The 24,086-nt window shown below is 30.9% G+C and overlaps 2 protein-coding genes across 2 annotated transcripts; both read left to right on the forward strand.

The window, feature by feature from the left end:
* Window positions 1–4,034: 4,034 nt before the first annotated feature.
* Window positions 4,035–8,871, forward strand: LOC129969441 (leucine-rich repeat neuronal protein 3-like). Its single transcript, XM_056084013.1, has 3 exons — window positions 4,035–4,729; window positions 5,889–6,037; window positions 8,677–8,871. Exons 1-3 carry the CDS (start codon window positions 4,086–4,088, stop codon window positions 8,817–8,819), a joined length of 936 nt encoding a protein of 311 aa, XP_055939988.1. The 5' UTR covers window positions 4,035–4,085; the 3' UTR covers window positions 8,820–8,871.
* An 8,356-nt stretch (window positions 8,872–17,227) lies between these two features.
* On the forward strand, window positions 17,228–23,564 carry LOC129969442 (connectin-like). The gene is made up of 3 exons (XM_056084014.1): window positions 17,228–17,927; window positions 20,475–20,623; window positions 23,367–23,564. Exons 1-3 carry the CDS (start codon window positions 17,284–17,286, stop codon window positions 23,507–23,509), a joined length of 936 nt encoding a protein of 311 aa, XP_055939989.1. The 5' UTR covers window positions 17,228–17,283; the 3' UTR covers window positions 23,510–23,564.
* Window positions 23,565–24,086: the final 522 nt, after the last annotated feature.

Genomic DNA, 24,086 nt, shown 5'->3' on the forward strand with positions numbered 1-24,086 from the left:
TCTTATGAATTAACTTTCCAGAACATTCCAGGTTCTAAGTTTAAAAAAATTCTATTAAATTTATTGTTAGAGAGTAGCAACCCTTGAAATTATTTTTGCTTGCGTAGTAGATTTCTAAATAAAAAAGTCCTAAATATTCAACATTTTAATAGTCAATTTGCTAATAATCTGTTTTCTATAAAATACAGGCTTCCAAGGGGAAATCCAATCGACATGTCGGAAGTCACAAGTTTATTCCACATGTCGAAGATACAAGAAATTCTCTCTTTTATATCTAATATCAGAACAAAAAAAAAAGCATTGAGCTATATGAAGAGGAAGAAGATGGGTTTAGTTTAGTTATATTAACGTCCCATTTTAAGGCAACACTAGGACTATTTTGAAACGGACCTCATAATTTTGAACCGTGGTCAGATAATAAAGACGACATCTGAGCTGGCATCCCTCTACAAACTTCTACACCACACCAGTGGAAGGACGCTTGGCCCCGACGGATTTAACGTTTAGCGTTTACGCGACGGCCTTTGGTGGAATCGGGTGTCGAGCTTGAAACCCTCCGGTTCGAATCCTAGATTTTGCCACCAGGCCAACGCTACCCAGAAAGAGGAGCTAATTAAAGCTTTCCAATAAAATTCCAAAAGTTTAAACATCTTCACTCAAGAGATAGTTATGAGAGATGAAAATTGATGAAACGTCTACTAATTGCACCATATCTAATCCATTCATTTACTTATTCAGCCGAAATCATCACCTCTCTCTCTACCTCAACAGAATGCAGGGTCACCCAAATAAAGCCAGAAGATAAAAGTATTTATGTAACTTCTGTGCAAAAAGTACAGGTTTGACTACAACCAAATTTTGTACATACATTCGCTTGAAAATGTGATTTTGGCTTCAGAAGAAAGAATTTTAGCCGATAGGAAAGATATAACACTGGTGTGCAAATAAATTGTTTAAAGTAACAAAAAAGGTATTTGCGACAGTATTGCCTTTAAATGAAAAGAAGAAAATATTAAACTTCTGTGTAAGAAACACAAATATCTTCTCACAAGCATTTGTGGTTTCTTGAACAAGAACTGCTGTTGCAATTTCTTTTGCTTTTTGTTTTCCGTTTGGTTTGGGAATCCTTCGAAATTTCATCGCAAGAGATCCTGACGCTTTAAAATTCAGAATCATTCACCGAAGATCTGTGACAGGCAGAAGAGCTGAGCTCAAACATTCTATCAGTTTAAATGCCTTGAGTGTGTCAAAAGCATTCGAAATCTTTCATGTTCTCTGCTATAAGAATTCTAACAAGTAACGCTATATCTAGCATAATAAGAATTCATAGATTCTAAAATCATAGTTTAAAGAAAATTGCTTCATATTATGTTATGCTATGTTATATTAAGTAATATATAACAAATTTCTATGAGAATTAGGATTCATCCAGTCGTGTAAGAATGCGACTGAGTCAGAAATGCATGCCTATTCCAGCTGATGATTTTGCATGAATATATGTTCTCACAAAGGCCTTTCATTTTACACACTAAGGCCGTGGAAATAGGAAAACTGCTTGAGTAGAAATCTTAAAAATCCGGAGTCCAGATCTGCCATTAGGTCTGCAAAGCACAATGGATGCGCTACATTGCGTTTATACACACAACATTATATTCTGTGCAGTCTATTTCCGGTCATAACCTCCCCAGACGCCTGCACAATCAGCTATCTAATAGGTACACTTTCTGGAGAGCTATTATAAGTCATAACTAACAGCAAAAACTCTAGACATTGAGGAGACTGTGCGCATCCGAGTACGTTAACTGTTTTGATTTGATTTGTTTGGGGTATTTTTCTAGCAAGATCCATGATGTTGACCAAGATGTGCCAACAATAGGTAAAATTACATTATTTTAAAAGAGTCATCGAAGGGAATATGAGATGAAACTCTAAAATGTAAATAAGATTTAAATAAATGGATAAAGCTTTATGGATTTTAAAAATACAAAGAGTTTGAACATGAGGTATCTTATCAAGCAAAGAAGATGGCGGAGTGCGAAACTTTTGAAAAACCTAGAAACGCTGGACATTGAAATTTGGGCTATCTTATAATATATGTTGGAAACACATTTGACAATGACATTTCGAACACAGTGATGGTTGTTCACTTAACAATAAGTGAATATGAGTGAATCTATTATGTCCAATGCGCAAACGAGTTAAAATAGTATCTGCTTTTCTGTTCGCCAATGAAGGCCAAGATTGCACATGAGGTTTGATAACATGAAGTTTGTTGTTTGTCTCAAGATCCCACTGTATCTGCCATTTCAAATAAAGAAACATTTTAATATGCTTCTTTATGTCTTTCACATTAATAGTAGTTGCGACTAAAATAGTCGCCAATTTGGCATCCTTGGCTGCGCAAGCTGTAGCATAACATGTTGGTATTTCTCACAAATGCTTCTGGGGACTTCCGAATAAAAATAACATATGAAATCTCTTATGTATCAAAGAGAAGGAGTTGGTTGCATGCAATGCAGTATCTTCCGAGGACTTCAGGGAATTTCTGGATTTCCATTCGCCGAAAATATGAGGGCTGCATTCAAGCTCGTGAACGAAACTTTCAACAGTTAATTGCTACAGGTAATATTATTATAAATAATCTGCCAAAAAATTTATAATAAATTCGATTGTTAGATAGCCAATATTCTTGAAATTTATTTTCTAATGAAATTAGAAAAATGAATTTCATACATAGAAATGAATTTTTTACCTAGAATTATTTCTATGTAAAAAAATTCCAATAATTCAATTATTCGATTGTCATTTTCCTAGAAATTTGTTTTGTATCTGAATTATACTTCTGCAAACATTTTCCGATAAATTCAATTCTTAGAAGTTACTTTCCTAGGAATTTATTATCTAAACACGATTTGTTTTCAATCCCAGAAAGATCCAATAAATTCGTTTGTTAGATAATCACTTTTCTAGAAATTTCTTCTCTAATGTAGGTTTTATTGTAAAGATAAAATCCTGCTGTTGGTAGCTTTATTATTCTACAAGTAATCATTAACCGCTAGATAATAGTAAGGTTAATATGCAGTATTCACTACAATAGAAAGAAAACTAGAGGCTTTTTGTAAAGATTAAAATTTCTCTTGGTAATCATATTTTTATACAAATATTCAGTTAACCACGGGTTAGAAATAAATTTAATAAGTAATATCCACAATAAAAGTTTAAACTTGCGTTAAAAATAATATTTTCAAGAAAATATGCATGTGTTAACATATTCCATTTATTTTTTGCTTCAAATGCATAGCTATATTTTATATTTTTACTATTTTTTTAATTTGCACCAAATTACCAAATGCATAGTTATTTTTTTTTCTTGAATAGCAATAGGAGCACCAAATTACCAAATGCATAGTTATTTTTTTTTCTTGAATAGCAATAGGAGATCTGAAAATTTAAGTCATTTGCTCTCTTCAAATTAATATTCTTTCTATTTTTCAACTCAAAATCTTTAAGCCAGGTGGAATTTGATTTTTCTAGAAATGTTTAAACCTTAGATTAATATTTTCATCAAAACTCGGGGAAATGATTTGACATTTTTTTTTCCTTTTTTCAAACTCCAATATTTTATTTATCCAATCTTTTTTTCAAAATAAATCTTTAAAATTGATTTAATATTTTTATATAATTAAACTTTAAATAAGAAATAAGATTTTTTCATGCAATTTTTTTCCACGCTATAGTATTTAACTAGCTGAAAAAACCTGTTTTAAACAATTAAATAAATTTCAAAACAACAAAACCTCTTTACATCCATTAGATAATTTTTATTCCAGAAAAAAAAAGACATTCTTCTGATGTTGAAAGAATTTTCATTTACTGAGAAATCAAATTCAAAATAAATTTTTCATATCATATCAGAAGATTAAATTTGTATTCATAAAATATGCATGTCTCATCAAATGATAAGTGCATGAGAATGGGAACATCTGCTGTAGCACCTGTTTTATCTCACTTTCCAAAATTCTTGTCATCATTCTTAAATCATTAGTTTCATTTTGGATTCTGAAGTCACCAAACGTCAGGAAGAAATGATTGTTCTGCTACTTATTGCTTCTCTGCTACCTGCAGGTTTAGGATGTCTATTCAAAACGATCCCTCCTTGTTCCTGCGTTCAGATTGCCTACAGGACAACCGAAATCACCTGCAAAGCTACCACCGATGCCGATGAATTAGAGAAATCACTTTTGAAACTCCAAAATCAACCAATACAAACGCTTTATATAATGGACAGCTCTCTGATGTACTTACCGAGCGATGCTTTTCAGGGTTTAAAGGTGGAAAGGCTCGATTTGGTGAATTCCACATTCCAAGATCTGGCAGAATCTGAAGTAGCATTCGAAGGCCTTGGAAAAACTCTTCAGATCTTAAATATTCAGGAGTGTACTATCTTCAACGGGTTCAATTGGGACGAATTCAGAAACCTGAAGAATCTGGTAACCTTGAAAACAATCAAGGCAGGTATTCGAGCTATAGATTCAGACATAGGAGATATAGCGCATTTACCTTTGAAAGAAATATTCTTAACCCAAGACTCTATATCTTATATCGATGACAGTGCTTTTGCAAAATTCAAGAACTTGATGGTTCTATCACTGAAAATGAATCACATTTCGGAGTTGAAAAGAAGCATGTTCCCTAATCCAGCACCCAAACTGCGCGTGATTAATCTCAGGTAAGTTAAGGATAATATTGTGTAAAGTACCTATTTTTTTGATTTAATTATAAATATTATCCGAAATTTCTGAAAAGAAAATGACATTAGACGTATGTTACATTTATTATAAGGGAAACTCGACTGTACTATGCGTTTTTACTCGTTTTGCGAATTTATAAATTATTTTTCATACATTTTACTTAGAGGATCCTGTTTGAATAATGAGCATTAATGTAATATAAACGATTTAAGAACGCATTATAATTAAGTTTAATTCTTTAAATCTGTTTTAATTTAAGAATCTCAAGTCTTTAGATTTATTCGATCGTCATATTTACATAAAAGATAAGTTCAAATATCTTAAAATTAAAGATTATTTATTCCTAAATTATTAGGTATAATGCATGAAGAGTATTGATTCTTCTGATTAGTTAGAATACGTATTATAATCCAAAGTGAACTCAATCAAAGTGAACAATCTGTATTGAATATAGTATGGCATGATTACATGCACTAATTTGATACTATCCAAGTTATGAAAATCCAATACTATCGCTTATTTCCAATGATTATTCCAACGATGATTTCATTAAGAAATTATCTCAGTTTGAACATGATGTTAATTATTTTCTTCAATTTTTCTGAACAACTTTTTATTTATCAATTCACTCCCTACTACTTAAGGAATCTACTTTCTACACACATTAAATGTTAAAATAAATTTTCTGGTTTACATGGAACACGCTGAAATTGTAATTCCTACAGATGATTCCAAAATTATTTCACTAATCGAATTTTTATGGGTGGTATCGAGCCGGGTATCTGACATGAAAACTATGGATTAGGGGGACTTTAAAATAATTTGAGAAACCTTGGAGCTCATATTTTTACAGGAAAATACCAAAAAATGCTAAAACATGCTTAGGATTTAGTAAAATGAGTAGAAAAACATTAATCCATTGACATTCAAAGAATAAATCGGCCAAATTCCAAAGAATCATCTCAACTTTAGAGAAGTGTTATGAATGTAATACAGAATTTATAAAAGGCGCTTACTTTACAGCTGTAAAACGAATGTAGCGTTATGATTCATTAAGCGTTATTTATGAATTTAAAGCCTTTTAACTTAATTTTATCTATTATATTTAAGAAAATTATTGCAATATATTTCTTTCAGCTACAATGCAATAGAAAACTTACCCGAGGATATGTTCACGAATATGCCCGGGTTGCTTTCCATTCTGCTGGCTGGCAATAATCTCATTACTGTGGACCAAAAAACTTTCTCCCCAGTCTGGAGTCAACTGACCAAAATCAATCTATACGGTAATGTGAATACACAATATATTTATACTATTTGAAAACTCTTTTTTATTTTTTCAGCAACAAAGATATATTGCCATGGATCATATACTATTCGGCTGTATCAGGTATATATCAAAACACAAAATGAAATGACACAAAGAATGAAAATTTTAACAATAAAAAAGAGCACCAAAGATGTAAAAAAAGTAAACTGATTAATGGATGTAGGTAACTTAATTACATACTTGGGGGATCAGGAATAACACTCACGGATTAATATCAGATTTACAGTTGTTTTGTGTATCTACCTATATTTAAAGAAATGGAACAGTAGACATGACACATGAAAATGAGGGGGGGGAAGCAGTTATAATCGATTTTAAGTAAATAATTTCTTTTGAAACAGCTTCATTGGAAATATTTGGCATATAAACTCAGTTTTGGAAATGTATTATACTAAAATATTTTTTCTAATTTAGTAGAAATGTACTTGTAACTTGCATCGATATACGGCTAATAGCAAAATTTAAAGAAAAAGTAATTTGCCATTTCTGTAATAGAAAAAATATTGTATTCAACACTACACGTCCAGTTTATATTTACTGATACTTATATGCAGTATTTGACATACTGATTGCAAGATAAAATACGACTTTAAAGCAATAAGAATATATCAACTCATTGTTTTTTTAAGTGCATAGCTTCGATATGTTCATGTTGGAATGTTAAGAATAATATTTTAGCAACTTCTGATTATATTATCAGAATTAAAGTTTTTATCTGCATTTAATGGAAATAATTTACCGTATTGAATGTGAAAGAATATGCATAATGTTTTTTTTTGGATCTTTATACAGAATTTCTTTACGCGGGCTCTTAAAATAATTAACAATGCAATCATTTACAAAGCAATCAAAATACTATGTTCGAAAATAAGAAATCAAAATCAGTTGGCAGGATAGATTACATTTGCATTTATTTCATAACGTAATTTACAAGAAATTTAAAAAAAACAAATGTAATGTAAATAAAAATAAGGTAAAAATGCATAAATATAATTTAAACCTGCTGTAATTTACTTGTATTTGCAAGTATACTTGTATAATGATTTATCCGAAAATGCTGCTTTGAAATTCAATTTTGATTCATCCTTTCGTGTCTAATCTAATCTTCATGGTTCCTACTTGCGGTTAGATAGTCTACTCTTAACTAACCGTTTGAAAGGATAGATTTATTGTTTCTTAAGAAATAACAAGATTTAGCGACTAAGAATATGGTGAATAAGGCGATAAATTTTATTTTCAATTTTTTTTGATAAAGGATAAAAATCACTTTCAGAGTTCTTCAATTAAAATTTTATTTTTCATGAACTCTATGAAATCTTGTTTGCTTGAAATTTAAAGAACAAATGTTTCATGTACAGCATTATTTTACTGGTAATAGTCATTATCAGTGAACGGTATGCTCATATAAACGCTGCTCAAGTAATCTTTTTTCTAATTGCATGTTGTCAATACTATACATTTGCCTTCTTATTCCTGATATAAATTTTACAGACAGTATGTTAAATCTTTCTTTCTTGGCTTTTAAAAATGGAAGAAAAACATTCGATTAAATATTTGATGATACAATGAAAACTTTTGGATTTTATTGCAATAATGAAAAGTATGAAAAAAATATTTGAATGATTGCCAAATTTCAGAGCTACGGCAACCATAGAAATTAATATTACTAAAAAGAAATTTTCTTGAATTTAATATATGAAAAAAATTACTTATGTGCAACAAAATGGTCGGACATTTTCATATAAAAACGTCTAAATCTGGCTTAATTTTTAATTAATTAAAATTTCGAAAAAATCATTTTTAGTGCATTTTAACATTTTCTATAGTTTAATTTGGTAATTCTATATCAAATGGCTTTGGCACAATACTCTCCTTTGTTATTGGCAGAGAATAAATGAACTGAAGATAACAGAATTCCTTTTCAAAACTGACGTCTATTAGTTCAAATTTTTTTTTCGCTGTACCTATTGGTTTCTCTTAAAGAGCAACCAAAGCAACTCGGTAATTCAGTAATTCAAACAATGACACACTTAAATGTAACAAAGAAAGTCTTTATTCATAACAGTCATCATCTCGATAGCAGCGTTAAAAAAATATTTTAAAAAATTAGATACAGAAACTCCATTTTTCATTGGATTGGAGCACATAATACTATAACTACATGTTACTCCCTCTTACATCGTAATTTATGTTCCTTATAGCAGGATCACAAGAACTATTTGAATACTATAATATTAAACAGTACTTTAATCAAATCCTATTTTTCTCGTATGGCTCGGCCGGAAGACATCATGACCATTTTGATAACCACAAATTTTTTATTAGTAAATATATTTTACCCTTATGTTCATTTTGTATAGTATACCATACATACAACTTTATAATTTATAATTTATTATTTTATTATTATTATTTTATTTTTATGCTTGTACCCCTAAATATGTATGATTATTATAAAATACACATGCCTAAATGTTTGTTCTTACACATTTTTATATATACATACCTATATACATTTTTTTTGCTTTTCTTCAAAAAAGCAATCTTGCCACGATAAGGGTTAATGTTTGCTTTTATTATTTCATTTTTCTTTAGAGAATCCCATGAGGTGTGACTGCAGAATGAAGTGGATGCTACAAATGATATCTCCCAAGAACACTTGGGCCGAATGTGTGCACCCACCCCATTTGGCCGGATCAAATCTCGCCCATCTGAAGGCAGATGATTTGAAGTGTTGAGAACAAAATATAAACAATTTATTTGCAATAAACTATTTATTATGTATCATGATATTTAGATCTCAAAACAAAATTGTATAATTTGATAGATACGGAAACTACTGGCATTTTTTTCAAATGCTCCAGGTGGCGTTTATTTCGTCAAAACAGGAGAGAGACGAACAAAAATGCTTCTAGTAGATGGGAAATTCATGTGAAGCCCTAATAATACACACGTCCTGCTACGTATCACCCCTTTCAGCAGTTTGGGTGCGAACTTGCTTGTCTCCGGATTCTGAAAGGAGCAATAGATGTAGGTATGGGACAATTTCTGTGGAGCAAAAATAATATAACGTTTAAAACTTATCACGATGTTTGAGATACAAAAAAAGCATTACAGAAATTGAATGCAAGGAATGTAAATTAAACAAAAAAAAAATAGAGAAAAACTATTACAGAGATTAGTAAAACATAATATTCAAAACACTAAGTATGGTCAAACTAGAATTAAAAACGCAGCTTTTTTGAAAAAAAGAAAAAAAACGCCTTTGTTTGAAGATATTACCTTATAAAATTGTGTTATTTAAAAAATTATTGACTATAAGAGGAGGAATTTAAGCAACCAATTAAGATGTGTTGTCAATATAAGATTATAATATATATATATATATATAGTACAATAATTTTATGAACATGAACTGGCACTGAACATATATGTGCGGTATATTTATCAAATAATAATAATTTTAAAAAAATCGTCTTTTAAAACATAAACACAAAATATAATCGCAAGTGAATTATCCTCACTTTAGTTTAGCTTGCAAGATTATCTAGTTGATAGGCGCTACAAAATCAACACAAAGCTGGAGTTTAAATGGACATCAATGTCCAAGGTCCAACTCCTCCTGAAGGAGGTATGCCTCGCCATAGGAATGGCGATAATTCAATCACAAACCATCACCACAAGGAAAAGGCGAGAAACCTATACTTATCTGCAGAATTTTAGTTCATGTACTTTTGATGTTCTTCGGCAGGATTAAGGGGGAGGGGAGAGAAATATAAAGAGAATACAAACAGCTACTCCATCCCACCAGAAAGAGCACTGATAAATCTTAATGACCAGAACACAGCTACAGCAGAGGTAGGAACTAAGACTAAGTCCTAAGGACCATCAGTGATCACGGTACAACCCCTTCCGTACTATCCAGGTACACAACCTGTTCACAATATTGTACAATATTGTGCGATTTTATCTGATATTAATCGATATTTAACAATATTGCGAATATTGATCAATGTCGTACATTATTGTACAGTATTTGCGTGCTACTAAAGACTGTAGGCACGTCCTATCATTGGTAGGATATGGCTGACCTCAGTCATTACTCCACCCACCATGATGGCGAGAACCGAAGCTTTTCATCCCCGTGCCTGAGGTGCTTTCTGGTTTGCGGGAAAATAAAGATAAGAGAAATTCGAAACTTGAACAAAAATTCAAAATATTTTGAAAATATAGAATACAGTAGAACTTCATATTTAAAGATTAGCAACTTATCAGTTTTTTTTTAACTCGTGTTCAGATCAGCTTAAAATTATGATATATTTTCCATTAAATACCTTTACGATTAGAAAATATACATCATGAATACATAATGTTTTTAAAATCAAAACTTGCACTATTGACCTTTATTGACATGAAAAACATTGAAATGATTAATGTAAATAAAACGGTGTTTAATATAAACAAAATAAAAACTTTTTTTTAAACTCTGAAATGAAATCTACTAGATAAGTTTGGCTCATATAGAAAGAAAGAATAAAGAAGATTTTATGACAATTAATTAAATAATTAAATTAAAAATCATGCTTCCATCGCATTCAAGAGTTTTTTGCTGGTAAAGGCTACACAATAACGTAATATGAAGAAAAATAATAATTTTTACATTTAAAATGTTCTTTAGAGCAAACTGATGAATCTAGAGATACAAAATTTAGCCCTCGTCTATTAGAATACTTTTTACTAAGAAAAAATTCTTCAAAATATTAATTAGATTTTAAAAAAATAATCGAAATATTTCAGTTCTTCAAATAATTTCACTGCATGATATTATAGAATAATCTAAAATCCTGAAGATGTAAAGGGAAAAGTCCAACAGTTTCAATAATGAATAGAGACGCTTTATTTTACACGAAGACAGGAAATGCAAGAAATTAAGCAGAGCTAAAACAGGGAGACGCACAGCACTTGCAATAAACAGCAACACAGAAGCAGGAAATCACTATTAGACAAAATATGACAAAACCAATGTATAAGGTGGTCAAAATTAATACTCCCCTACTCCGAGCTATCTATACAGCGAACTATTCACTGTAAAGGCTCAAAAATTGTTGAACATGCTATTCCAGACATGGGAAAAAAGGATTATGGGAAAAAAAAGTTCCAGAAACACAGATAGATGGCGCTGTACAACAAAATATATGCTGAAAAGAGTCAAAATACTCATTTGTAACACATTTTATTCGAACGTATCAAACATTCAATCTCAAGGACCTTATCGATGCAAGGTAAACTGTTCAATACGGTTTCCTTCATCCAGATGTAAAATCTGCATTCTGTAGGCAGTTTGTTCAACTGCGGATCTTAAATGAGATGCAGAGTGATACTGTCTTTCAAATCTGCCAAGGTTACCAGACGTCCTCGATAAACAAGTAAGTAAGTAAATAAACAAGTTAGTTTTTTAAGAATCCCCAAAGCCAAAAATCGCAGGGATTAAGATGTGTAGAAGGAGATGGTTCGGTTGCCGAAAATGCATGACTCATTACTCTATCATTAGTAAAAAATTGCCGAAGAAACTGCTGTACGCAGATTCCAATGTGCGGAGTCGTTCCATCCTGCATAAAAGTAATTGTATCAAGACATTGGTGCTGCAGCAATCGGGGTATAACAAAATTTTCGAGAAATCTCGAACTGTAGCTGCAGCATTCACTTTTTTTATATACAACAGCTTCATAAGCAAAACGCAAAGCCATTGCCGATAAGAATGACATTTTCTCAGTTTTATCCCTTTTCTGCTTAGAACAGTAGCAGCAAACCAAGGATTTATTTAAATTTTTGAGCTTACAGTAGGAAATTTGAGTTACAATTATGGTTCCAGTTTCTTCACTATTTCATTTTTTAAAAATTTTATTTATTTATTTTTCATATCAACAATAGATATTAAAAAGGAAACATTGCATACCGCATTTTTTAAAAATTATTTGCTGTTTTTGGCATATTTTCTATTGTATAGCTACATCTATCGTTGTTTCTGAAACTAGTTTTTTTTTTCTCGAAATCCGTTTCCCATTTCTTGAATAGTATGTTAAAAAATTTTGGAGTCTTTACACTGAGTAGTTCGTTGTATAGAGAGTTCAGAGTAGGGGTATTTTAATTTTGATCACCTTGCATAAAATAATTGAGAGAGTTGGTTTTAATAAATTATAATGCTAAAAATTAATTTGCAATATTATACGAAATAAATTTTCAAACCATACTAGATAAATAAGCTGCTCAAGAATGTTTTCTTCCTATTATGGATTGATGTGAATTTTTATATAAATTTCCAGAAAAACTAACAGAAATAAATTCGATTTTCGATTCAAATGACAAAAATGTCATGTAACTTTTCGATTTTGATAGAATTATGCCAAAAAATAAAAGTTATCTTCATCAAGTTTGTGCCGCCATCTATTAACCCAGCACTAAACAAAATTTGCTTTTTCCACAAATATTCAAAATAATAATAATAATAAATAAACACTTAATGGAAAAAGCGCAACATTACTAGAATCCATTCTATCATGAAAAGAATTAATATTTATTTATTATTTTTCGATTCCACCCAGATATTCGTTAAAAAAATGATCGAATTATCTAAAGTCTTAAGTTAGCAACTCGAGATTTTTTGCATTATTTTTAGCATAATATAGTGTTCTCAATTTATTTCGCAGGGCGAAATATTGAAACTTGTCTTAATTAAACACTAGTACCGTTTCATGGAATTATTTTGAGAACATTCTTCAAGCTTTCTAATCCAAATGCAGAACAGTTTTGTGAATTTTTTTAAGTAAATTGAAGCTAGCAGAATTTTTGAAACTATTTAAAAGATTTGCTGCTTTTTTTATCATATAATTTTAATTTCAATTCTTACTTTTACGCATAAAGTATTGAATTCTCTTCAAGACAATCCACAATTACAGGCATTAACATTTACGCTTTTTCTTAATATTTATTGTTTAAAAATAGGTAGTTGAGTTGGAGGATTGCTTATTTAAAAAATTAGCTTAAAATCTCGGGAAAAGCGGAGCAGTAAAAAAAAAAAAAAAAAAAAAATAGCATATTTTAAAGATTCCTGCAAACTTTAATTCGGTTATACTTGCAATATTCAAAGAAACTAAAGCTTTCTACACGAAGCCTTAATTTTATAACCAATTTTACTTAAATCAGAGAAAGTGATCTTCCAAAAGCTTTCTCGCTTACTCTATAATAATTGTCACGCCAAAGAAAGCCGTACACGGCATTGGCGTTCATTATTTATGAAATATCAACTTTTGGCTGAAATTTAGCATATTTCCTGAATTCGTCATGTCATCATTAGCTATTTATTTGGCGATTAATCCCTGGCATGCGTTTATCTTTTTAATTTTTCTTAACTCATTGAAACAAAAATTTGACATAATCTACATTTGTGATCAAAAATTCCTATACCAAATTTGATATATTTAAGTCACAGCATTTTTGAATGATCACGTTTGCATGTTATTGTATTTAATTACAGACCCACCAACCATCAATCGGTAGTTGGATTTGGCTCAGAATTTGGCAGATGTCTACACTCTAGACGTTAAATTTGTGTCTCCCTCACTTCATTTTGTAAGTATCATGTTCACTTATATTCGAACAGACGACTTCCTTTGAACAGATTTTATTCAAAATTTGGCAGTAATCTGCATATTTGGTGCACAGACAGCGTACCAAATTTCGACAGTCTAGCTCAAATCGTTTTTGAGTTTTCTATTCTGAGACAGATAAACAAACATTTCCCAAACATGTGTTTTTCAATTTCCGGGGGGGGGGGGAGGATCTGAAACGTTTAGATTCTCAAAATCTTGAATTCGAATTTTTTGATGAGTACTATACTTTTTCTGTATATCGATACCATACTTTATATTTATGGCATATTGAAAGTTGTGGAATTTCTGATGCTGTCTTTTCTGACTCCGTTATTTTGCATTTGTATTGCAATTTAGTATTTGTTTGTTTATGATTTGTATATTGTACTATCATACGACATTTTATAGTTGACTTTGATTTGAATTTTTTTCTACAGTGAGCGGCATGCAGAGCACTTATTTGTTTTTGAATTGTTAATATATGAATAAATAATATATATATATATATATATATATATATATATATATATATATATATATATATATATATATATATATATATTATTAGTAGTAGTAGTAATAGTAGTATTAGCTATACTTGCTTAATAAAGTATTAGCTATGTAACAGTCACGAATTATTCGCTGAACTTTTTCTTTTTCTTATCCATACACAAAATTTTAAGAACGGTATATTTTTGTAGCGGGACAAAAGTATAGCTATCATAGTAGATCAGCTCTTGTTTTATATGTGGTGTAAAAATCGTTGGAAAGAAAGTGAAAATATAGGGAAATAAAAAATGGAAAAGTTAAATGAAAAAATATCTTTATTGGAAATCAAAAGAAATCGCCATGGCCAAATCACCTACCTATCAGCATCCTTCATTTCATAGTCCGAATGGAAGCGTGTACCTTTTAATGCTTTTAAGTGGCTTAAAGATGTGGAAGTTACAAGGTGACAAATCCGGATTATATGGCGGGTATTCAAACACTTCCCAATGTAATTTTTTTAAGACCGTCTGGGTGTCACAGGATATGTGTGGCCAGGCATTGTCATGGAAAATGATCACTAGTAGTGTGAGAAGGCCTGGCAGTTTGCTTTTGATTGCTTTCAGTAGTTTCGTCAGAGTACTGTGTTGAATTGATAACTCTCCCTTAGGGCAGGAAATCCATCAAGAGTGGTCCACAGTAGTCGAAGAATCAGAAACCGAAATACCGCGCGTTTTTCTGATCTGAAGGCATTCGTGTATAGCACGACACTACTTTTGATCAATTTCCTCTACCACGAACAGCTAACACTGTTGAATGCCTTATGCAGTGCACATCTTCTAATGCTTTAAATCCCTGTTCGGTCACATTGCTATAATGGCAGTCATTTTGACGTAAAAGCAAGTGTCCACTTTTCATTTGGACGACCCTTATACATAAAATTCTTCTATTTGATAGAATTACAAAACACAAGTAAATAGATTCCTTTTTTTAAAAGCGTATAATTTTTTTGTAAAAAAATATTGATACACAAAATAATAAATGGCGAAAATGGCGTTAAATGGCGAAGACAACCCTGAGTCTTGACTTTATTTAAGTAATGGCTTACAAAATGAGACACTGTTGCATCGAAAAAAAAAGAAAGACAGTTCCATCCAACAACAAATATATACATCTGATGAATCTGCGTGCAGAACTTAAACCACAAAAAGCCAAGAGAGTTTGCAGCAGCTCATGTAATACGAATCGCAACTGAATATGATGACGTCAGGGATAGAATCCTCTGACTCAGTTCAAATCTAGCGATGGCATGTAATGCCTGTTTTGATATATATATATATATATATATATATATATATATATATATATATATATATATATATATATATATATATATATATATATATATATATATATATATATATATATATATATATATATATATATATATATATATATATATATATATATATATATAAGAGCATGGGTCAAAGCAGGCAGGAATAATTTGGTTGTATTCGCGTCCCAGCATGTGCGATTGCTGGCGCGCGCGTATAAATCTGTCGTGGTCACAAAGTCCTCCATGTCGAGAGTAATACCACTGGGGATACTAGATTAGGAGTGATCGTTCTCTGATTCAGGTCTAAATTACGATCTGTGGATGAGTGAATGAAATGCATGAATGAAGTCGGCCCCGTAAAAAGGGTTGTGACGTGTGTGTAGTTAAGTCGTACTCTTGGCCCTAGATGGCGCTACTGAAAAACAAGAGACGTACGCTTGGCTTAAATCACTGGCTTCTAAAGCTAGTGGGCTTGTTTATGACAAATGCCATTAGAAACAACAACAAACAACAAAATTATGTATATAAATTGTTTATGTGTGACCTAATCTGTAAACAAAGAACTGTCACTCTAATTCGGACTTTGTACTGAACCCCTTAAAACCCCCAAGTTTCCTTTAAAGCATAAAGCAATACTTGATCATCATTTTGACCTAATGGAAATTCCTATTAGATTGGAATTCCTTTCGATCTTGTCATTTTTAATGAATAAAAAAGTTTATTTATTGAATGAAAATTTGCAAATTAATTACAAGATGCTTATTATCTTGACGGAAACTTCGAAAAAAAAAAGGGAAAAAATGTCAGATGAAATAATTCTGTCTTCCTTTTGAATAAGGGCCATCTTGCATTCTAACTACATTGGACTGGGAAAAGAATCAAAATCTTTTAAGATCGCAGTGAAAAAGTACATTTAGCTACAGAAGATAAGGTTAAGCATAAAAATTAGAAAGTATTTCATTTTCTTTAATTCTTTGAGATATCTAAATGTCACATGAAAATTGGAAGCATATAGTTGATTTTTTTGACGCTGTTTGATTTTGATCTTGCTGTTTTGATTTTAGTAAGTGCGTACACAATGTACAACTATTGCCTAATCAAGTTTGTGGATTCAGTTTTCAATTTTGATGGAGTCAACAAATGATCACGATTCAAATGGAAATAGTTTTGTCCACATTCTGTCGACCAGCGCCCTCTAGAACAATGCCATGGTTCTGTATCACCGCTTGTGTGGGCTCATATAAACACAACAATTTCAATGGAAAGGCAAAATACTTCCGAAATTAAAAATCACTTGTGTGTTCTCAGTCCAAATATTGTGTGAATGATAGAAAAATCAATTTAGTAAGGATGATTTTTCTTTAGAAAGAATTCTAGAATTCCAACCATTAGATAAATTATTAACAGCTTTATTTTATTTGATCATGAATGCATAAATGTCTGAACTTCACAACCACTTGTAACAAATCGATTCATACATCTTTCTTCCGAGCAACGACATTTTATCTCTTTATATGAATAATATTTCTAAAATAATCTGCTTTTGACCTTGAATCAAATGCAAAAAAGTGACATTTATACAATGCAAAATACAGCAAATAGTAACAGCTGCTAAGCCTTTAACAGCTGTGAGTTTTTTTAAATGATCCGATATCTATTTTAGTAGAATCATTGCATTTTACTTCCACATATGAACTGTATTTTTTCAAAACCAACACTGGCTTTAGCATGATTTTCTTATTTTTAAGTTTTGCGTTATTGTCTTCCACACTTGGATGCCTTTGGGAAACGATTCCACCCTGCTCCTGCCGAACCATAGGCTTTCACACAACCGAAATCACCTGCACAGATGCGAACAATGTAGATACACTCCGCAGTTCACTTTCCAGAGTCAAAGACATGCCTATACAAACCTTATATATCATGGATTCCTCTCTGCTTTACATACCAAGCGACGTATTCTTAGGACTAAGAGTTGAACGAATATGGTTGGATAATTCCACATTTAGGGATCTGTCTGATTCAGAATTCGCCTTTGAAGGCCTAAGTAACTCGCTTCGAAAGTTATTTATTCAAGATTGTATCATCTTCAACGGTTTTCAATGGCATGAGTTCAAGAAGTTGGAAAATCTGACCTCGCTAATGACTGTAAAAGCAGGTTTAAATGCAATTGATTCAGACATTTCGGAAATAGCTCATCTTCCACTGGCTAATTTGGAGTTGACACAAGACTCGATATCTTACATAGATGAAAATGCTTTCACATTATTCGAAAACTTGGCGATTCTTTCTCTCAAAAGGAATCTCATTAAGGATGTAGCGAGATCAATGTTGCCAAACCCAGCCACTAAACTTAATGTCATTAATTTAAGGTAAGTATAAAAAAATATTTAAGAAACTATCTTTTTTAAAAAAATTCTTTTGAGATCATGAATTTGATTATGGCATCATATCAAAAATCTGTATAAATCTCTCTATCTTTCACTAGCATGTAAAAAATAAAATCAAAATTTTTTTTCAATAATTTGATAGTGAAGAATATAGACATTTGCATAGTAAAATTTTTTTTTAAATAAATTATTTCTAAAATTTTGCTTGGTTTCAAAAGAATCTATACGAATTGCGGCAATTATAATTTTCTTTGCTAACTATTGAAATTTCATATAGTATCATATTGCATAATATTATAAAATATCATCGTTTAATATTATAATATATTTTATACATAAAATATTATGCATCGTGCCTTACCATTCAATGCAAATAAATTAGTATTTCCATGATTAAGAATCATAGGTAAATTCTGAAAAGAATATTTATTATGGATTTCAAAGAATTCTCTCTATCTTTGATTATGTGTTTAGAAAATTGTCTGGCGAAAACTCTCTGACTCTTTAAGACCAACCTGGTCTTTGTTTTGGTCATTTGTTTGAATTACGTATAGGCGAAAAGTTTTGTCGTTATATAATTGATCAGTACTATACTTGCTCTAATATAAAATGCAATAAAAATAACGGATCCTTTTGTTTAACTTTGCATCAAATTTCGAATTTGATGAAGTATAAAATACATTATATACTTACCATAGGCATCGTGTAAATAAATGCAAATAGATGAATTAAGACACATAAAAAAATTGGAAACATCTCCAATCATTGCACAATCTTTTATTAAAAAGATATTTATTGAAAAAGAATTTTTAGTAAGCATTTATTAGAAAAAATCCTTTTATTTATGTGTGGATAAAAGTTTATTTTAACATTATTATATTAAAGGGAAAAATAAAATGAATATATTTAGTTTATATTATAAGGACAACTTACCAAAGAAAAAACGTGTTATCTTAATGACGTAAAACATTTTTATGATGAATGTAATCTTTCTCTATATAAAATGAGATTTCAATATTCTTTAACTGTTAATAAATATACTTTTGATCCAAAAAAATAGCGTTTTCATAGCACTCTTGAAATGACCCCTCAAGAAATTTGTAAAAACAATAATTTAAGAAATTGATCTAACTAATGGAATTATATTTTAGTTTTTAGTAAATGTCTAATTTAGTTTTACTAACCACCCTATATACGAAACGAAAGGGATTATTAATGTAAAAGATCTTCAGTCATTATTTATAAAGTATCTGAAAAATTCTGCCTTCACATTTCATTTCATTTTACTCACTTCCTGGTAATTTTGTAATTAATCCTAGTAAAACCTGTAACATACGATAAAAAAAAATGCTTGATTTTTGTAAAGAATGATTATATGAATATATATAAGAAAGTATTTTTCGGGCTTTCTAAAGAATGAGTAATATGAATTTTATGAAAAACAAATTATATGAGATTTAAAAAGTATATATATATATATATATATATATATATATATATATATATATATATATATATATATATATATATATATATATTCCTTTGAAAAATAATTATTAAGTAATAAAAAATTAATGAAATATATATACGTAAAAAACATTTCTCTGTATTAAAATTGAGCAATTCTCTTTTGTACATACTGCATCGCTAAATCAGCAGTGAGATAAGTCAAACCTGCCGTAATGAGCAACTCTGAAAAAAGAGTGATGCCTATAACGAGTAAAATAAAATGTAAAATGATGACTCACTTAATGAGAGGTGTTTCGCAGAACGAGTGGCGAGAAGACATCATGAAGTCGCATGCTGGACTGGTTTCTATCAGGCTGAGTCGATTCTTTTTTTAAGAGAATCTTTATATCTACATTTAAAACATTTTTGTCATATAGCGTTGTCAAGCAAGACTTCTATATGTTTGAGCAAGTATGTATGGAGTTTTAATCGACGAGAATTTGTCTCTGACCAAAATTATGGGGCTAGAAGTAGATAATAATGACAACGATGAGTTGTTGGAAAAACAAAGCCAGAACTTCCAAAAATCATTTGGTGTCACAGCAAAAAAAACTGCGGTGTATATTTGGTTGGGAAAAGAAGAAATAATAGGCCCAATATAGCAATAACCTTTCAGAGGAATAAGGGAGAGGCTAAAAGCGTATTACAGCATCGCTTGTTGAAAAGCACCATCCTGATAAGTCAGTAGCTATGCGCGGCACAAATTCATTCAATGGTAATGTGTCTCATTTCGCCACATTTTGAAGCATGACCAAAGACAAATGTTTTTAGACAATGTTCTAGCAAGACAGGCATGCATTATAAATAATAAATTACATTATTATAAATTTATTTTCGGATTATTTAATATGCATTTCTATGGAAAAAAACTGTTTCACTCAGCATTACGAGTAAGATTCGGAAAAGAATTATGCCTGTTATTCGAGATTTCACTATATTTAGTTTCAGTTCCTTTTAGAGGTCTTTAAATGAGAAAAAAATTTTAAAAAACTCAAAAAGTATTTCAATTTTTCTTTTCAGTTTCAATCTAATCGAGAGATTGCCAGAAGATATGTTTACGAACATGCCAGCCCTCACGACAATCATTTTATTAGCCAATAAGCTAATCACAGTGGACTTTAACACATTTTCACCTGTTTGGAGTAGACTGAACAAGATCGATTTATATGGTAAGTCTTTGGCGCTTTATTTTTTAACTATTTAGGCAGAAAGATTACTAAAGTATATTAGAATCAGCCCTGAGGGCTGAGGTGGCCTGATGGTAAGACTTCGGCTTCGGAATAGGAGAGCTTCAGGCTCGAGACCCGATTCTTTCGAAGAACCGTTCTGACATCGGGCATGGAGCACCCCGAATCCGCCGCGACCAATCTGCCTTCCGCTGGTGTGGCGCGGAAGCTTATAGAGGGGCGTACCAGCTTCGGCACCGTCGGACAGCGGTATGAAATTGCGAGATCCGTCCCAAAATACGCCTAATGTTACTTTAAAATCGGGCGGTAATATAACTAAATCAATCAACTTTTTCTATTCTGAATTTATAAAAATGTAAATGCTGCTTTTTATATCTATGTTTCAGCTGCAGAAATTGAAACCATCAGTGACATTCACTAATTTTTGAAATTTATGATTAATAAGGTAAAACGTTAGGACAGAGTGATTCTTTCGTCCAAAACTTATTAGCAAAGGAAGTATTAATACAAGAAATTAAAAATTTGGCGCCTTTCGCTTATTTCTTTTGTGATGAATTCCGCTCGTAAAATGTCAGAATCACATGACAAACGCTTCTTCATACATGTTACACACATTCATATATTCTCTAATATTTGATGTCTTATGTAGTGTCGCAACATTGATTTACATTTCGAAACAGAAAAAAAAAACTCTATATTTTTCTGATTTTTTGCATATAATATAAAGAAAAAAAAATGGACAATTGTCTTATAAAAATCATTTTGAATCATTTTTTCTCATCTCTTTTAAGTATAAATAAACTTCTGGCTCACTGATTAATTTAATGGAAGAATAGACGTTAATTTTCTAAATAATTATATACATAATTTTAGTAAAATTACTAATTAATGGAGATCTTCTCTCAATAAAAACTTTTAAAAATAATAAAATTAATAAATGACCGCTATCTAACAAAATTAAAAACTAGGAATAGATTACTCAAAAAATCATAAAGCAAAAAATAAAAAGAAAATTATTTTAAACAGCCATAGAATTTTTCTTTTAGATGCACTACAGATACAAAATTTGAATCATCGTGGATCACTTATTACATAAGAACGAAATGAGATTATTGATCTTAAGACGATACTAATCTCTATCGAGGTAAGCGGTAGTGAATTTTTGCCATCCAAGTTGATCCTTCAACTTACCCTTTTTTTTTCAGTTTTTATTCAAAAATTATTCATTTTTTAAAACAAAAATATGGTAAATGATTATCTCGTATTAACTCGTTAGCATGTTTTTGTTAACAATAAACACAAAAAAAAGGATTTTGAAATAATTTTGAATTTTAATAATCATAAATTGTACTTATATCTGTATAGAGAAAATGTGGAAGGAATGATTTCGAAAGAAATAATGTGTGAAAAATGCACAAAATTTTAAAAGCAAAGACGAAATAATACAGAAATCCTAAAAGAAATTAGAATTCGCGTATTTCAAACTGCAAAATAGGTTGAATTACATATTAAAGTAATGCGGTTGACAGAGATCCAAGTAGCATCACACATGGATGGACAGGCGCACAGATCTTGGTCCAAAATAGATATGGCATAAAATTCGCGTAATCCCATAACACAGCATCGTGAATATCACCAGCCTAGTACAAGCAGTATAATATCACACTCTGCTTTCTCTCCTGTCACGCATCAAAATTTTTTCAATAACTTATTTGAAAAAAGCATAGATACATCTAAAATTTTATTAACACATTTAGAGAGATTCGATTTATCACATGAGTCCATAAAAATTTTTCGATTTTTTTTAATGATTTCTTAGGAACTGTGCTGCTTTGGCTTGGAATAATAAAGCAAGCGGTAATACAATTTGTTTTTCCATCCTCGTATTCTGACTAAGATAAAATCATAGACTGACTCTCCGACCCACCCGAAAGCTCACACAAATAAACCAGAATGACTGGATTGCCGCTACAGCAACACAGGCGGGAACTGTGGTTGAGTCCTAAGATCCGTCACCGGCCACGGCACAACACTTCTCTAAAGAAGTAAGTGCCGTCATCGATGTGAGGAGCCAGATCCCCCCCCCTTTTCATGTACCCATAGGAGTGGCGAGAACCAACCACCCTGCCGGAAACTTCTCATCTTCGATTATGAAGTACCCCCGGGGGATCTGATTGTGATAAAATAAACTATTAGGAAATATTATTTTTTGCTTGTTTGTTTTTACAGCAGAGGGACAAAACTTTGATCTTAAATAAATACAATTTAGATCAAAAATCAATTACATTTACCTATTTAGGCTCCCTTTGCAGATGTTCTCTCTCAAACTATGTCATCATTCTCCTAAACCGATTGCAACGCACATCAAAATGCTTTTGTCACAAAAATTGCCATCTATGTGTTGTTCAAAACGACAGGCAAATTATTAGAGAAGTTAAAATGGTGTTCGCAACTTATCGACTGAAAAAGTTTGCCGCAGCACAGGACCACAGGTCAAAAATTAATAAATTTAAAAGATATAAAACATTTTTTTATATTTTTCAAAGGTGTCGGATAGTTTGTATGGCCTCTCAGTAAATTATAGGGTATTGTTTTGCCACCCACATTTGTGCATGTTTTGCCAGCGTAAGTTGTCAATTTGTGACTCATTTGTTTTCAGTTAAATAAATTATTTTTATCTGAGGAATTTGAAGAATGTGTTCATAATAATTTTAAAATTTTTCAGAAAATCCTATGCGATGCGATTGCCGGATGACATGGATCTTCGGAAGGCCATTCCCGAAAAATGTTTGGGCTGTGTGCTGGTCCCCGTCTAACCTGAATGGAACCACAATAACAGACATTCGGAAGGAGGAGCTTTATTGCTAAGAATTGAAAACCAAATACTATACCTTATTATTCAATAAACCATTTACTTCATCTAGTTAGTTTCCATTTGTCTTAAAACATACCGATCCAAACCGATACATTTATACTAAGTATCTGAGTGTAATATCATACCTTACGATGACCGTAATAGTTTACCTTCAGTATTTTAGTATGACCTTCAAATGACCATATTAGTAGCTAATGCTTGTAATATAGTCATTTTAAGTTTCAACTTTAAATTAAAATTTTACCAGAAAAAAGGATTTAATAAAGCTAAGATATTTTCTACGGGTTTTAGGAAAAATAATTTCTTTTAGATTAGAATTATTTAAAAGAGAAATAAATAAATTTTCTGCAGGAAATTAATGAAGTATTGTTATATGTCATTGTTTTTTAATTTTCATAGCTGGGAAAAATTCAGAAGAAATAAAATTAATGAAAAAGAAAGTCGCCGTGTTATTTTCAGTGGCTATATTTGCTTCAAGAACTGTGTTCTCCCAAATTTTAAACCGAAAATCAAAAGCTGAAACAAGATTTACTTTATAAAGAAAAGAGAGAGAGAGGACAGATAGCAGTA

This window comes from Argiope bruennichi, chromosome 5 (assembly GCF_947563725.1).
Source record: "Argiope bruennichi chromosome 5, qqArgBrue1.1, whole genome shotgun sequence".
Classification (NCBI taxonomy): domain Eukaryota; kingdom Metazoa; phylum Arthropoda; class Arachnida; order Araneae; family Araneidae; genus Argiope; species Argiope bruennichi.